Genomic DNA, 17,999 nt, shown 5'->3' on the forward strand with positions numbered 1-17,999 from the left:
ACATTTCTCGAGCCGTTTTCCGCTGTTAGGATCCAACAACCACACAATTATGATGTCAGAATCCCAAAACTAAAATATGACAATATCAGAACCAGAAACAAAAGTGATATGGTTCAAAAGACTTGAAAAGATCGACTTTGTCAATAGACACATCCCACTGATAAAACAAACATGGAGGTTTGATGCTCACTTTTTCGGAGAATCCTTCCCAGTATGAATTGCGCAGTGACCAGAAGTCTGAGATTCTTGATGTGTCTATATGGCCACAAATAACAGATTTAGCTGGAATTACAACAGGTGAGCTGATTTGTGCTGTTAAACAAGTCCCTCTGATACACAGCCTTATCGGAGTTTGACTTAGAACAAATATTTGACTAGACTGATAAAGAAGTGCCATAGTGTTCAGCTCCAGTCAAATGAAGGTCACAAGGCGAGCAGTTACAGGGCTGACGCTGGAGTCGAGTAGGACAAAATATTTTTTTTTAAAACAGGATCTTGGGGTGATATGAACATTTTAAGGTCCAAAATGACGAGGCTCACAGCAGCAGTTACAGAGAGAGGGGACACAATGTCCTTTAGATGTCCTTTAACTTTCTCCAGCTAAATTAAAATAAGACCAAAATTATTCTATTTGGACCTTGCACTGACACCCTCACATCTGACCGTGGACCTCTTGTCACAGATTTGCACAGTTCAGCAAAGAACCTTGGTATTTTTATGGACTCTCTTTTAAAGTTTGAGAAACAAATTAAGACCAATCCTAACACGCAATAACTTTGAAACAATCATACATGCTTTTGTAACAAATAGACTGGACTCCTGTAATGCACTATATTCATGCTTCCCACAATCCGACATGGATGATTTGCCGAGTGTTTAGGGACTTCTCTCTGGTCTCATTCAGTGTAAATGATGCAGCAGCTCTCAGTGTGGACAGACTGGACAGTGTTATGGGACTGGAGCGTGTGGATGGAGGTCACTGTTCAGTCAGCTTCATTCATGAAGTGTTGTACTTAAGGCCTTTTAACAAACATTTCTAGCATTCACTAAACTTTTTCTTAACTGAAAATGTTCTTCTGGAAGAACAAATCCTCCAAACAGTCAGGAGCACTCGTAAGAACAAAAATTCTACTGTTTTAGAATATTATTACTCTGATAATGCAACAAAAAATTCCAATTCCTGCATGATTGTAAGTGATATATTTTGTTATATTATTTCCTATAAACATATGACTGATCCAGTAACATTCATGATGTGTTTTCTAGAGTCTGTGTCTTTTGTCCGAGCCCCAGCGTCTCCATATGGGCCACTGTCACTGCGCTGGACTCAACACAAACAGTCTGGTGCAGCGTTCTTTTTAAAGCGGAAATTCTGAACATTTTTAAAGAAAAGATTCATGAATGAGGCCCAGTGTTGTGGCATTTTGTATCAAGCAGTTTTTTGTATCCAGCTGTTTACTAAGATGTGTGTGTGAATGACGCTTTAGAAGAGACTGGATGTAAGTCTTGATTCATGTGTAATATAAATGCAGTCTTTACCTTCACACTGTCCTTGAACTGGTCCTGCAGGTCCTCGAGGAGTCTTCTGTTAAACCCCTTTATTTCTTTGGCCAAAGTCTCCACCTCAGAGGGACAGGTCTGTCTGTAGCCCTCCATGTGCTCCCTGTGAAACACAATCACACTGCATTATGACTGTCAGGGCAGAGCGACACTGACCCCAGTATCCTGATCGTTATATTCTGACAGTATTAACGCAACAGAAATGCATTAAAATGTGACCCTCCTCCAGACAGTACAAAAATAAATAAATAAATTTTGCAAAATGAAAATGGCTGCTATTCTTTGGATAAAAAAGTGACATATTGTGTCAGAAAAATACATTCTATTTGGACGTTTACAACAGAAGTTTGTTCCAGTGGTGACAGAGCTCTACAGTCTTATGTTCTTATATGAATGTGCATCTTGTCCTGTTTTTATTTTTAATGAGCCCTTTTTGCAGCACGTACAGAAAAAACAGAACACACAGAATCTTCAAAAATGCATTTTGTTTACAATGGACTAAATAGTGATCTACTCATATTTCAGCACTATCTAAAAAAGCATCAAATATCTTCTTTCTTTTCCCTCGAGCTCAGTGCTTGTGCACAGTAAAAGCGTCAGGCAGAGTGCAGGAGCAGAGTGTGTTTAAAGCATGTTTAAAGCGTGTTTAAAGTGTGTGTAAAGTGTGTGTAAAGTGTGCTGCACTCTTGTCTCTGGTCCTGTTCACACAGACCTCCAGCCCACAGCTTCTATATTTAGTGAGGGCAGCTGCACTATTTTAATAGACACTTGTGTACTTTCGATTTCAAGCGCTTCTCTGTCAGTGCCCCATTTCCCCTACAACACGTGACCAGTGCACCCCCCACACACATGTGTAATACTACACACGTGTAGAATTACACATGTGTAATATTACACATGTGTAATACTACACACATGTGTAATACTACACACATGTAATACTACACGTGTGTAATGTGACAAATGAAAGGTGACACTCTGGAGGTGTCACAAACACTTAAAACTGCTTTGTCCTGCTCCTTTTATGAGCGTGGGAAGAATATGTTTTTCTTTGTAATGCAACAGTGTGTATGTATGTGCCAGTTTGAAACTGGAGGGACTCCTCACATGAGTCAACTGTTCAACTATAAAATCCATTCTTTTATTAAGGAACAATTCATCTTAAAAGCGCAGGATTAAAGGTGTGGTGCACTATGTTGCCTAACTTGTAATAACGAAAGGACAAGACTGCAGATACAAGTGGTCAAAATGAGTTTCCTCCGCAGGGTGGCTGGGTGCTCTCTTAGATATAGGGTGAGGAGTTCAGTCACACGGGAGGAGCTTGGAGTAGAGCCGCTGCTCCTCCACATGAAGAGGCAGCTGAGGGGAGGGCATTTGTTCTGATGCCTCCTGGGCATCTCCCTCGGGAGGAGGACCCGGGGAAGACCCAGGACACACTGGAGGGACTTTGTCTCTCTGGGCTGGCCTGGGAACACCTCGGGTCCTCCTGGAGGAGCTGGAGGAAGTGTCCAGGGTGAGGGAAGTCTGGGAGTCTCTGTTTAGACTGCTGCCCCCGGAACCCAGCCCCAGATAAAGCAGAAGAAAATGGATGGATGGGATAGTTTAGCTCAGGAGTGTCCAACCTGTAGCTCGGGTGAGACCTGTAGCTCTCCACCCTCTTCCATGCAGCTCGCCAAAGGTTTTCGGAATTACACATATTGTGCTGAATAACTCAAATCTGATGAACTACTGTTGCAAATGTATCATTTTGATGCCTAAATTTGTGCACTCATAAATGGATAAAGGTTTGTGTTATATAAGGGCCCGGTCAAGCAGAAGTAAACAACAAGGCCAAAAATTCAAGTTAATTCATCTGATATAAAAATATATTGAACAGATACATATGTACTCTAGTTTATGAAACTGTTGACCTTTTTTCTGTACCATTTTTAGTTCTAAAGTTCCATACGTTTTAAACAGACCATGTATGAAACATGGAACAAAAATTATTTCCCAAAGACCTGCAAATCATGTAAATAAATGGATGTATTTCATCATATCTTGTGTTATTCCATCTTTGAACTGTTGATGAAGGTACAGGATTTTTCAAAAAAAAAAAAGTATTTAAAATGATAAGATATAGAAATAGTTTCTTTCATTTTGAAGTAATATTAAAGTGTTCAGAAGAAAAAAGCGACAAATGATGTAAAATCCTGCACAATTTTCCCTCTGTTACTTTTCCCTCCGTTACCATGAACTTTCTTAATAAAAAATCTCATGAGTCAAAAAGTAAGAGGTTTTTCAACCTAATCTTGCACCATATGGTAGAAAACTATATGAAGCAAATATTCAAACCAGTTTGTTAAGGATATGGAAGTGAGAACCAAGAGTTATCACTGTTTGGATTTATTGTCCAAAAAGTTCTGCATATTTCATTCCCTCCGTTACCGACATGAGTTTTAAAATTTTTTTGTCAACAACTTGAAAGAATATCACAGGTTTAACTTGACCCTGTTGGAGTGTAACTCTTTCCTACATTCTGATACTTTACTTATTTCAATAGTCCCTCTAGTTTCTGAATAAGAGACATTTGAATGTCAAAAATCTGCCCCTGTTTCCCTCCTTTACCACTTGACCGGACCCATAAGCGTCTGATTGTTCCCCATCTATGGTTTTCCTGCGCTCAGTTTCTTGTTATCGCTAAAATGAGCAGCTCTTTGGCATTTTCTTTTCGTAAAGCTCACCAGAAGAAAGAGGCTGGCAACCCCTGGTTTAGACTTTTACAAACATGTCCTGGAATGAAATGCATGGGATTCTTGTGTTAGTTCAGCAGGATCCCTAATGTCTCTCAAGTGTGAATACTTGTGTCCCGTCACTCAAAAGAGTCAGTTAGATGAAAAACGCACACACCCTCTGCTCTTTTAAATCTCTTGTATTAGCACAGACACGCACAGCTGAAGTGAAACAGACCTCAGCCGTGTGGTAAACAGCTGTCCTGGTGCATTGTGGGTGCTGAGGGGAGGTTCTGTGACTCAGACTACCCTAATGCATTGTGGGTAGTGAGAGAAAGTCACGTGACTTACAGTAAAGAGCTGAAGGAGTTGATGTATGTGATGTTGTATTGGGACCAGATGGGCTTCGGTTTGAGGGCATCACAGTGACGTCTGAAGTCCAACTCAAACCTGGGACCAGGAAATACACAACACAAAACAAGAAGGTTAATGAAAGAAAAAAGTCATGTTTATAGTTTAAGGAAAAAGAGAAAGTTAGCAGAAATAAAGTTGCCAAAATTGTTCTCAAGAAAAGTACAATTGCTTCAAAAAATATTACTCAAGTACAAGTACAAAGCAGTGGTTGAGCAAATTAGTCAAGCGAGAGTAAAAAGTATTTTGGAAAACCACTAATAAAGTAAGAGTCTGGGTGTAACATCAGATCTGAAGGAGAGGAGCGAGAAACACTGAAGTTCAAATCATTTCAAAGCTTTTGTCACTTTAAAGTGGGTAACTACAACTTTTACTTACATTTTTTTAACAACTTTTTTTTTTTTTTTTTTTTTTTTTAATTTGAGAACATTATTCATCTCCCACCTTCAAGTCACTTCACGTCAAAGAACCACTCACACATTCACACACACATTTATACATATGTCGTGCTGTCACTATGGCAACAATGAGGATTCATTTGGACTTTTAGATGAAATTGTCTCTATTAAAGTAGTTTTGTGTTGTTATCACAGGTCATTAGAGGTGCTATCTTACGCAAAATGGACTCTTTTGAACTTTAAGCCTTGTTAGAATGCTGATTAAAGCTGGGTATCATTAAGAATACACACTTCGATATGATACATACTTCGATACGACACCTTTTTCGATACAGTACTTTTGATTCAGTATTATATATTTCAAATCAATTCAATACAGTTCAGAGAAAGACAGAGGCTAAATCATGGCTGTGATACTAAGTCCACCAAGTCTGTGCAAAATTAAAATGAAAAACACTAATTTTACTCAAAACAGTGAAAATGTCAACACAATTGTAGCTCTTACAGAAAATAATTTTGTAAAATATACCTAAAAATACTCTTTTGACGATATAGCAATACAGCAACTACAATATCGATACTGTATCATTAAATTAAATACGATATGATATATCGACATTTCAACATTTTTGCACACTCTTAATGCTGATGCAAAATAATAATAATAATAAATGCGTAACTTTAGATCAGTAGAGCTTGGCAATTTCAAGTCTGAAATCATCTAAATAATTAGGTGTAGGTGTATGAAGTTTAAAAACACAGTGGAGCACTTCCTGTATTACCACATGACATCACAACATGAAACAAAGTGTTTTATGTCTGAGAGAAGAACTCAGCCTAAATCTGCAGAGTTTGTGTGTTAAACATGTGAATGAAACGAAACACACAACTCCAGGTCTGTTTGTGACGAGGAAACGACATCATAATAATAATAATGATAATAATAATAATATTGATAATGATAATAATAATAATAATAATAATAGTGTAATATGGGCGCTTTAAAGTGTGTGTTGTGTGTGTACCTTTTGGGGAAGTGTGTGAGCTCAGTGAGACAGCGGCAGGTCACTCTCTGCTCCAGCTCTGGCTCGATGGTTCTGGACTGGGTCACGAAGCCTTTCACAAACTGAACATTCAAATAACAAAGAGTTGTGCTGACACCATGTGGCAGAAACAGGGAACTGCACTTAGTGATACACACACTAGTAGATACACTGAACGTTTGAATTCTTATATTTTGTTTCTTTGCTTTTCGGTTGGAGGGTCTGCCACCTGCTTGTCTCCATGATGTTACTTTATTGCCCAGAATTAAAAAAGATCTGTGACTGAATAAATGAAGGAGAAGTTTAATGTTATACTGTGGAACATTCATTTCCATGGAGACAAACAAGCAGCAGTTACATAGTGCAGTCAAAGACAATAATACTTATAATAGGGGCACATTGTTTGAAAAATGTATGCATACATTTTTTTTAAATTCATGGTTCTTGTAGACTAAATTTTGAGAACTATTCACCATACGAAATATATATAATATTTACTGTAGTTTCAAATTGTCAATTGCTATGGCAACAATCCTATTTTATCGTCATTCTGTATGTATGGATATTCAAAGTTTTCAAGCTGTCAGCTGTACTTTGTTGTCATGGAAATTAAGCAATTTCAGTTTGTTATCATCTGGCAGAACCCTACAGATAAAATTATGCAAAATATTTACAGTCCAGATGTCCATGTGCATGTCTGACATGAGAGCGCCCTCTTCTGTCTCTGGCTCCTTTTCCACACTCCAGAACTCAGTGTTCTCCAAACCTGTGACGTTATCCAAAGATTTACGCAGCTCCTCCTGTCAGACACAACAAAACTGCATCAGCGCACAGGACCAGAGGAGAAAAACCAACAAAACACTCTGGAGGTAAACAGTAGGGGGCACTGTAACTCATAGAGTCATAGACTCATAAACCCTTTTCCCAAATATAACCTCGAGATCAAACAGTAGAGAAATCTTTACTACAGAGTACTGTACTACAGAGTACTGTACTGCAGAGTACTGTACTGCAGAGTACTGTACTACAGAGTACTGTACTGCAGAGTACTGTACTGCAGAGTACTGTACTGCAGAGTACTGTACTCCAGAGTACTATTGTACTGTTAAGGACAGCAAACTGGTGAGTGTTAAAGTACAAAAAGTTGACAGACAGTGCCGAGTTTTCAAAGAACAGTGGACGACTGATTCTTTTGTTGTTCAGTGTTCGTGCAGTTTGTCTGATACGTAAAGAAAGTGTGTCAGTTTTCAAAGAATATAATCTGATAATCTGTGTCGTCAGGGTCCCGACTTCAGCCCCTAAAATGAAGACTGTATAAAGAAGTGACTGATAGATGTCGGATCAGACATCGGGATCCAAATATCGGTGAGGTTGATATCCTGATTGAACACAAATGGATCAATACTGGTCTCATAATGTCTGAACTTGTATTTCTACAGATTCTTGGTCTTTGCACGACTCCTTATTTTTGGGGAACTGACAGTAAGGGTCAGAGGTCAATTCTGAGCTCAATCTTTTTCAGGATATTTATTTACATGATCAGGAGCTCTCAAATACAAATAAAATGCGTCTTCAGTCTCTGTACTGGTATCGGCTGGTATCGAGTATCAGCTGATCCTAAACTAAAGCTATGGTACTGAAATCAGTATCAGAACTGAAAAAGCTGAGTCAGCACATCCTTAAGTGTGATGTCACCCACAGGGTTCAGTCAAATGAAGCTCATCGACGCTGAAATTATAGAGGCAAACTTGGAGCCAGGTCCATATTAGCAACAGAAATGTATTTATGGACAAAAAAGCAAAATAAAACCCAGGATCATGTAGAGTGAGTTAATACCAACAATTATATGTACAGTTTATTCATGGTTCACAACATTCCCACTTTAGACAGGTGCTATGTCACGATACTAACATTTCAAACTCTGGTTTGATTCCAAGGAATTCACTTGATACTGTGACAGATTGTGACTGCAGGTTTCTGTACATGAAGCAGGTTTCTGTACATGAAGCAGGTTTCTGTACATGAAGCAGGTTTCTGTACATGAAGCAGGTTTCTGTACATGAAGCAGGTTTCTGTACATGAAGCAGGTTTCTGTACATGAAGCAGGTTTCTGTACATGAAGCAGGTTTCTGTACATGAAGGGTTATGGCCACTGCTGTTTCATGTACAGGAGACAGAGTTATGAATTATATTTTGTGTAATTAGATTTTGAGGACTTTGAAAGATGAAAAATCCCAGTTGATGTCCATTCAAATCCAGTGCTCAGAAGTTTTTGAGTTCTGCTGTTCATAATGTTCAAGTGACAAGAGTAAATGAAGAATGTGACGGTGAATCAGACACTTCTTTGTGTACGGTTTATCATCTGTTTTAAATATTACAAATGTATTTGTGATTTTTAAGTGTATTTGTGACTTTTCAAACCAAGGTTCAGAACATTCACGTTTGAGAGAAGAGTGAAATCTCAACTCATAAACTAAAAGAAGAATCCCATGTGTTTCAGAACATGTTTGTAGACGTCTGAAGTACAGGGTGAGCAGCTCTGACTCACAATAAAACCCATGGAGACTCAGGGACATTGTGTGATATAAAGAATTAAGCCCCAGAACATGAATCCTTCATATTTATGTTTGAGAGAATTTAGATCTAAAAAATACAAGACTGTGATTCATTGAGGTAATAAAATAATGTGTTTTACAATTTTTGCTGAAATGTCAGGGTCTTGCTGAGACCACTGCTAAAAACATGCAGGTGATGTGTCCTCTACAGAAATGTTACACACTGCTGCTTTAAGAGAAACAAAGTAATAAAAGAAAGATAAGAACAATATTTAGGGGGAGGGGAAATGTTTATTTCTTTTTTTTAATCATTAGACTTGTTGCGTTGTGTCTCTGTGAGTCGGTGTGATCCTCGTTTGGTTCGTGGGAGAAAAGGAGTCGCAGGTTTCATCTGAACAGTTTTTGAAATGGAAACACTTCAACTTCCATTCAGCGTTTTGACTCTTAAAATGAGCTCTGGATGGAAGTGAAACATCTCAATTTCAAAAGTGTCCAGTGACCTTTGACCCCTCTCTACCACACGAGTGACTCTTAAAGGACACAGGGGGCGCTGTCTAACAGACCCTCTTCTTGGGCTTGTCCCACTGTGGAAAGAGCCGAGCCAGAACAGTTCTGGGCCGGTTCCTGAAGGCGCTGAGATGAAAGTTCAGATGTTTCATGGCGTCCTTCTGGAAGTCTGTGGGATCCGGTCCCAGAGCCATGACCAGGAGCTTGGAGGCAGAGCCGTATTCATGGATCAGGTCTCTGGCTCCAGCTTTGCCCAGCTTCTTGATGTTTTTGGGTTTGATGTGAACTTCAGCTGGGACAATAAACTGGTCCAGAGCCTTCTCCAGAATCTGCACTAAAGCATCGTGGTGGGACCTCATTTTGGAGGGCAGCTTTTGTAGCAGTTTTGTCACCAGAGCGTGGATCACCAGGCTTTCCACTGAGCCCAGGGTCTGTGAGGCCTGAGGAGCTGCAGGGGGCTCTGGAGCTGAGGCTGGACTTTCTGGCTCCAACTTCTCACACTCTTCTTCTACTGTTATGTTCTCTGCTGTGTGGAACTGCACCTCCTCTGGGTTTGTCTCGTCTGCAGTTTGGAGGTGATTTTGGACCTCCATCAGTGTCTCTGTGTTCTCAGGGGTTTGGTCTTCTTGAATTTGTGTCTCACTTGGACTGAGGTCTTCCACAGAGCTGATGTCCAGCTGCTCTGGAGTCTGGTTATTTTCAGGAGTTGAACTGTTGTCAAACATACTGAGAATCTCCTCTTCCTCAGGACTTTGTTGTTCGAGTCCAGTTTCTCCTGGTGTTGGACTCTCTGCATCATCTGCAGTCTCTGCCTCCTCTGGTTTTTGATCCTCCTCTGGACTCTTGGAGTTGTCCAGACATTGGGTCTCCTTTGATACTTCCAGGATCTGAACCTGCATTGGACTCTCTGTATCCTCTGGAGTCTCTAGTGTCTCTGACTCCTTTTGATCCTGGGTCTCAGTTTGAGTTTCCACTGAACTTTTGTGGAACTCACCCAGAGTTTGGCGTTCCTCGGAGCAGTCACTTGAAACAGGCTCAGGGTTTATAAAAACCTGAGCCTCTTCGGCAGGTTCATGAGAGCTGTGTCTGTGGCTCTCTTCTGATGTCTCTTCTGACACATCATCACTGTCTGAGCTGTTCAGTGGCTGCTCCTCCTGATTGTCCTGAGCTGTGGTTTGTGGAATGTGGCTCTCCTCTTGGTTCTCCTGGTCTGGAGTTTCCTGTGGAGCCTCTGGACTCACGCTCACATCTGAAAGTGTCTCACAGCGTTCTCCTGACGTCTGTGTCTCTGTGTCTTCTGTGCTCACTGAAGCTGTTTGAAGGGACTGGCCCTCTGAATACTCCTCTGAAGTGAATTCCTCAGGTTTCTCCAGGGGAAGGTCCTTGTCTGGGACTTTAAAGCCCATCAAGAGGAGCAGTGAGGTGGACGCGTTCCTCTTGGCCTCCTTCTTTGTGTGTCCAGCAGGTAGAGCTCTGGTCTGCTCCTCCAGAGTGTTCTCTGGTTGAGGAGCAGGTTCAGCTGAGGTTTGAGAGCAGGTTCAGTTGTGGTGAGAGGAGCAGGTTCAGTTGTGGTGAGAGGAGCAGGTTCTGTTGTGGTGAGAGGAGCAGGTTCAGCTGAGGTTAGAGGAGCAGGTTCAGCTGTGGGGTGAGGAGCAGGTTCAGTTGTGGTGAGAGGAGCAGGTTCTGTTGTGGTGAGAGGAGCAGGTTCTGTTGTGGTGAGAGGAGCAGGTTCAGTTGTGGTGAGAGGAGCAGGTTCTGCTGAGGTTTGAGGAGCAGGTTCAGCTGTGGGGTGAGGAGCAGGTGGGATCAGCTCCTCCTCTGGGACTGTGTATCCCATCATCTGGAGCAGAACTGCAGCCGCTCTCCTCCTGGCCTCCTTCTTGGAGCCCCCTTTGCCCACCGCAGTGTGCTGGTCCACGGACACCTCCATGGAGAAGGTCCAGTGGGTGTGGGTCACCGCGCCCTCCAGCAGGCGGTACTGGGCGGGCGGGTGTTTGCGGGCCATGAGCAGCTCGGACAGGCGAGTGCAGGGGTCTTTGTTCAGACCAAAGTCTGGATGGCAGTGGGGCGGGAGGTGGGCGTAGCTGTTGGTGTAGCTGTAGCCATAAGCGCCACTGTGGTTACCTCTGATACGTCTCCACTATGTTTGTCACCATGACACAGGCCCTGGTCTTCACCTCTCTCTTGTTGGGACCTCGCGTTTCTGCCCAGAAGGGCCCGACCGAAGCTCGGACGGTGAAGACGGGGCGGGGGTGAGGCGCCGTGGTGGACTCGATGAATTTGACGGGCAAACCCAGGCCCTGTGCCAGGCTGTACAGACGTTTGAAGGGGGGCATGGAGCCGTTGGTCGACATGAGGGAGATGTGTGCGGACATGGCGGTCGACAGAGTAAAGTGTTTGCTGAAGTGTCTCGTTCTGAGATGTGTCTTCTGCAAAGGTTTGGTTCGAAGTGAAGAAATCTGAGCTGATCTCCCACTTACACAAGACAAACTGTGATGTCACAAAGTCCAGTGATGTTCCACAGAATCTCCATGGAGACGGCAGATCTCCATGGAGACGGCAGATCTCCATGGAGATCCACAACATGCAACATTCCGGAATGCAACATTGGAATAAAATACATTTTACTGTAAATCCAAACAAATATTTAACTTGAAAACATATGAAATATACAATCCTTAAACGTGTCGTGACCTATTTTTTAAATTACTTTTTGGCAAATAATAACACATCTGCATCTTGTATTTTATTGATTTTTTTTTCTATACAAAATTTTATAAATTTATATTTATATTTAAATATTATATGACGTATTTACGCTTGCCGCAGAATTTTTGTCACCTGACAAACTCGAGATCAAACGCACGTGCAGACAGACCCTGCACCAGAAAAGTTACACAGTACTACAGAGTAATGTAGTGCAGAGTACTGTAGTGTAGAGTACTGTAGTACAGTTAAGGACAGCAAAATGGCGAGTGTTAAAAGTAGGAAAAGTTGACAGAGAGTGGCGACTTTTCAAAGGACCACCGATTATTTTTTTTGTTCAGTGTTGGGCCGTGCAGTTTATAAAGAATATGATATGTAAAGGAAGTGTTGCGGTTTTCAAAGAACATAATTTACGTCGTCAGGGTCCCGACTTTGGCCCCTCATCACAGTCAGGAGCGATAATGTGGCCCCCAGAGAAAAAAGTTCAGTGCCCCCTGCTCTATGGGAAGTGGACTGTTAAGTGTGTGGGCCTGTTGAGAGTCATGCCTTGATCAGACAGCTAGAGGGCGCTGTGGCAGTGTTCTCACCTGGACCCTGGAGCAGTATTTGTCTTTGAGCTGAGAGATGAACCCAGGCTCCAGGTCCAGGTCCGTGCACTGGTCTGTCATGTCCCCCTCCAGAGACACGTGGCCCAGAACCTCACTGCAACAACAACAAACAAGAGGCATTTTAAAAGGGCTTTTTTTTTTTTTTTTTTTTTGGTTTGAGGGACCATCAACTGTTTTTCTTCATGGACATGTTATTGCTTTGGAATGTTTCACAGTATTTTTTACTTCACTGAGACCAGCCCACGTTACAGGTCAGATCTGTGGAGAGGTGACCCCCTCACAGTCAGAATGTCTGTTTTTCGAGGTATTTTTGAGCAATAAAACCACCTGTAATTGAATAAATGTAAAGTAAAGCTGTTTAATGTCACACTGTGGAACATTCCAAGCAGTGCAATTACATCTCCACAGAAACAAGCAGGTGACAGAGCCTAAACCAGTAAAGTTACACATTGTAGATTTAACACACATTTTTACTTTTTCTTAGCAGTGTAATGGTACATGTATTCGTGCCGAACTGTTTTGGTACAAGACGTTTGGTTCGGTGCAGGTCTGTGTTTCTCGCAGCGCTTTCAGTGTTGGGAAGGTGACTTTTAAAATGTTTTCCCTACAGATTACAGATTACATACCCCAAAATGTACTTTGTAACGTAATCCATTAAATTACTTAAAGTGAGTAACATAATCTGAATACTTTGGATTACTTGATTTGCTGTAGAGAAGCAAAGGCAGGAATATCTTCACATAAGAAGTTTTGTCTGCTAAAAGACAATGAAAAGCCCCGTCTTTACTTTACCGTATTAAAAATATTATTGATAGAAGACAAGGAGACACGGTTCACGCGACATGGTTTAGACCTAGTTTAGTCCTGGTTTAGTCCTGTTAAATCCTGTTTTAGACCTGGTTTAGACCTAGTTTTAGACCTGGTTTTAGTCCTGGTTTAGTCCTGTTAAATCCTGTTTTAGATTAGACCTGGTTTTAGACCTGGTTTTAGTCCTGGTTTAGTCCTGTTAAATCCTGTTTTAGACCTGGTTTAGACCTAGTTTTAGACCTGGTTTTAGTCCTGGTTTAGTCCTGTTAAATCCTGTTTTAGACCTGGTTTAGACCTAGTTTTAGACCTGGTTTTAGTCCTGGTTTAGTCCTGTTAAATCCTGTTTTAGACCTGGTTTTAGACCTGGTTTAGTGTCTGGCAATGAGTGGAATTATGACAAAAAAAATAAAAATAAAAAATAGAAAGAAAAATACCGCCGTGTAATGCACATATTTCAACAAAGTAACTGTAATCCAATTACCACTCATTAAAAGAGTAACTGTAATTGAATATAGTTATTCATAATTTGTACTCTGATTACGTAACTCCGGTACATGTAATCTGTTACTCTCCAACACTGAGCGCTTTATAGTTAGGTCAGCCGCCTTAACAACAACTGCCCCTCACCTTGACTACGTCCCTCCAAACCACATGACTCCTCACAAAACGACAGTCATTGTGCCGCGGTCCTCACTTTTGCCTTTCGCCGGCACGGAACCCCCCACTGTAACTGCAGCAGATGTATGAAAAATCCCCAAGTCGTCCAGGGAGAATCCACGGCGAGGAGAAAATTCAGTTTGTTGAGGATGGAGTTGTAAATAGGAGCTAGATGGTGTCTGAGTCCTCCATGTCCTATTTACAACTCCATCCTCAAACCTAAATCAAAACAAACACGAGAACAACAACAGGTGTAGTCAGGTCAGGTCCAGAGGTGTGGAAGCTCCATTATGGCCATGAAGGATTCTGCTAATTAGACCCCACATCCTGTACAGGTCAATAGACCCAACTAACAAACACAAACTGTAAACAAGTGTGTTAGTTTCAGTGTAGTTCGCTCCTCCTGCAGACAGATATAAGGAAGTGTCCACCAGCGTCTGACCACAACTGAAGAAACAGCTTTGATGAACTGAGAAACGTCTTCAACCAAACTAACTTTTGTCCAGTCGACAAACTGAATTTTCTCCTCGCCGTGCAGCAGATGTGCACTTACTGCAGACACTGTGGACTGTGCACTGTGACCCAGCCCCAGATCAGCAGAAGAAAATGGATGGATGGACTGTGGACAAGTTGTTGTTTTTTTTCTGGCCAAAGATATGAAAATTTAACAAAACTTCATCCTGGAACTGTTAGCGCTGCACTTGACTTTTTAAAAAGTTTTGTTTTACCGTTTACTGTGAAAATGAACTGAACCGTGACCTCTAAACCGAGATATGTACCAAACCATTATTTTTGTACCGTTACACTCCTACTTTTTACAAACCTACTGAACTGCTGAGAACTTGTGTGGAGAGAAATATTTTGGAGTTGAATATTTGAGTTTTTGCAGACATGTTTTCAATGCATTCTTATTCTGTACTGCTCCAGAACTCCCCTCTACTTAAAGTGTTTGTAATTCTGACTTAGGTAGGACGTGTGCTATATATTTATCATAGTTTTACACAAGTCAAGTGGTAGTTTGTGTAAAACAGCTGAGAACAAAAGTACAAAAATTCAGGATGATGCGCTGAATTCTACAACAGATTTTCTCTCAACCTATGTCAACAACACGGAAAATTCATCCAAAACTCAAAGAGAATTTATGCAGAAGGAAGACAATTTTCTGACAATTTAAAAATCCATTTAACAAAATAAAGGTGTTGCCATATATTTCCATTTGTAGATTAAATTAGTAGTAAAGATAATAAAGAAGATGATTATTTTAGGTGCAGATGTTATTTAAAGACACATTGTGTAACTTTACTGGTGTAAGCTCTGTCACCTGATTGTTTCTGTGGATATGTCACTGCTCTGTCTGGAATGTTCCACAGTGATGATATATGTCCATGGACTTAGAAAAGGGTAATGCCATACTGTGAAACATTCCAGTCAAAGCAGTAATACTGTATCTGCATGGGGAAAAGCATCTGACAGACCCTTCACCAGAAAAGTTCCACAGTGCACCTTTAAATATTTATTGGGCTCTGAGATGAGCATCTGCACTGACACATAAAGATGCATTTGTAATATTGTCATGACATCCTCCCACAGCTCCCGTCACTGCCTCATCTGTCTGGATTTAGTGATTTTAGCGTCACATGGAAAAAAAAAAACCTCACAGGGGTGTTTGTGGCTGCACCAACTCTCCCTCTGACCAGTGTTGGGAAGGTTACTTCTAAAATGTATTCCCCTACAAATGACAGATTACATACCCCAAAATGTAGTTTGTAACGTAATCCATTAAATTACTTAAAGTGAGTAATGTAATCTGAATACTTTGGATTACTTGATATTGTCATGCTTTTTAAAACTACATGAATGTATCAACCACATCCTGAAAATTCTTTTTTGTTCTCTTCAAATTGTCTGTTGAGCCCAAGTCTCCATGAACAGACTTTTGTTTGATGTAGAGAAGCAAAGACGAAGATGTTTTATCTGCTACAAGACACAAAGAGACCAGTCTGTCCTTAACCAGATTAAAAATATTATTGATAGAGAAATGATTAGTCTATATAGTTTAGTTTAGTCACTAGTCCTAGTCCTTTTAGTCCAGGTTTAGTCCAGTTTAGGTTTAGGTTTAGTCCTGGTGTTAGTCCTGGTTTAGAGGTGCACAGGAGGAAGTGTTCTCTCTTTCTTCTTTAAATACAAAGTGATGTCTGAGTTTCGAGGACACAAATGTGTTTTATTCCGTGCTGCCTCTGTTCTACTGGCTCCTCCACCTACAACAAGATGTTTATGTGGCTCTTATTGTGTTGGGTTTCCGGCAATGAGTGGAATTACCAAAATAATAATTTTTTAAAATGGGATACAGGCCAAAATGTGAAAACAGGAAAATACTGCCATGTAATCCATTTATTTTTTCAAAGTAACTGTAACCGAATACAGTTACTCATAATTTGTACTCTGATTACGTAACGCCGGTACATGTAATCTGTTACTCCAACACCACCTCTGACCCAGAGTCTGCATAAAGAAGTGCACAAAGCGAGTGTGACGTCACCCAGAGTTCAGCTCCAGTCCAAAGGTTCAGCAGGATCAGGCACTTAGCAACAGCGTCAATCAAACCTGTTGCAAACAGTATGGGGTGTGATCGTGGGGAAAGGCGGCGTCTGATTTGTCTGTTATTTATGTTCATATCTTGATTAATGGACAAAATGGTGAAATAAAAACACCAGGATCATGTAGGCCAGGGGCGGCCAATTCTTTTTTCCATGGGGCCACTTGAGAAACAGAAAATATTGTGGAGGCCTAAATGTTTAAAAGGCCCATCATCATGAAAAATAACTCTTCACATTGTGTCTTCTGCACATAAACAAGCACAATCCATTACACAATAGTTCTGAAATCGTACTGATTTTGCAGAAGCACTGAAGACGACTCACTAGAATAAAATGATGTCCTCAGTCTGTTGTTAGTATCAGTGTAATATCGTAGGACGACGTTACGTTTGTCAAACAGGTAGAACGAGGGAGATGACATGCAGATTGAAATAATATGTGGGATAATCTTCAAAAATAAACGCTGCAGTTTGATTTTAGTTCTCTTCAGAGGTTTACTAGCTGTAAACTTACAGATCTAGGATCTCCATCACTGGACCCTGGTATCGTGGGAACATCATCCTTTTCCAAAGTGTCGCTTCTGCTTTGTTCTAAGTCCAGTTTTAAAATTCCCATAGTTCTCAATTCTTATAAGACGCTTGAGTCGGTGTAAAACTCTTGATCAGAGAATACTTGAGCCACATATGGTGTCAGACAGTGGGAAAATGTCCTCACTGATCTCTGTGGGGAAACAGTTATGTATTTTAAAAAGAGCATAGTCCAGACTTCAGGAAAATATCTCATGTAAAAAGGAGACTGCATGAGCCCCTTGTACTTGATCCACTTGATCATGTAGGATATCTGCAGAGAACACCACGTCTGTGTTGGAATAGAGCGACTAAATAATACAAGGAACACAACAATATGGTTTTCCCACGATTCAGTACTTATCTTAATACACGGGTCATGATGTCGATTCAATCTTGATACCTTTTTAACACGCAACAAAAAAAAAGTAATTTTTTTTCTGCTAATGAGTAAAATATAATAACACTAAGACACAAATTACACTAGAGTAGAAGTGCTGCACAGTTGTACTTCATATGTGAAGTGTTTTAGTTCATTTAGTTCAGTGATTTACAAGCTCAGATTTGTATTCAGTGAAAATAAGAACAGTTTCTCAGAGTATTTTATATTTTATAATATAGTCAGTCTACTGTTTATATAGAGTGGTAGAGTATGTATCAGACTTTTCCTTCTTTGATTATTTCTTTTTCTCTTGAGTCTGTCTGTCCTCTCACTATGTGCACACACCTGTGTCCACACGGCTCCAGCAGAGACAGTACGTAGCTCCTCCCACACTGCCCCCTCCAGTCTGTAACACATCACACTCTACCTCCTCCTCCTGCACACTAAAACTATGTTATATTACATAGAAATTTGATTAAAGCAGATGTGAA

At 40.8% G+C, this 17,999-nt stretch overlaps 1 protein-coding gene across 1 annotated transcript in view; it reads right to left on the reverse strand.

Annotated features, from left to right (window-relative positions):
* The window catches only part of exoc3l4 (exocyst complex component 3-like 4), a 67,978-nt gene that overhangs the window by 27,445 nt on the left and 22,534 nt on the right, over nt 1-17,999 (reverse strand). Inside the window, exons 7-11 of the mRNA XM_020917301.2 lie at nt 12,479-12,593; nt 6,798-6,923; nt 6,106-6,206; nt 4,623-4,721; nt 1,540-1,663 (exon numbers count right to left, since the gene is read on the reverse strand). Coding sequence (XP_020772960.2) covers nt 1,540-1,663; nt 4,623-4,721; nt 6,106-6,206; nt 6,798-6,923; nt 12,479-12,593 — 565 coding nt within the window. The remainder of the gene's footprint in view (nt 1-1,539; nt 1,664-4,622; nt 4,722-6,105; nt 6,207-6,797; nt 6,924-12,478; nt 12,594-17,999) is intronic.

This window comes from Boleophthalmus pectinirostris, unplaced genomic scaffold, assembly GCF_026225935.1.
Source record: "Boleophthalmus pectinirostris isolate CB_2022bp ecotype Guang Dong unplaced genomic scaffold, ASM2622593v1 HiC_scaffold_10, whole genome shotgun sequence".
Lineage (NCBI taxonomy): Eukaryota > Metazoa > Chordata > Actinopteri > Gobiiformes > Gobiidae > Boleophthalmus > Boleophthalmus pectinirostris.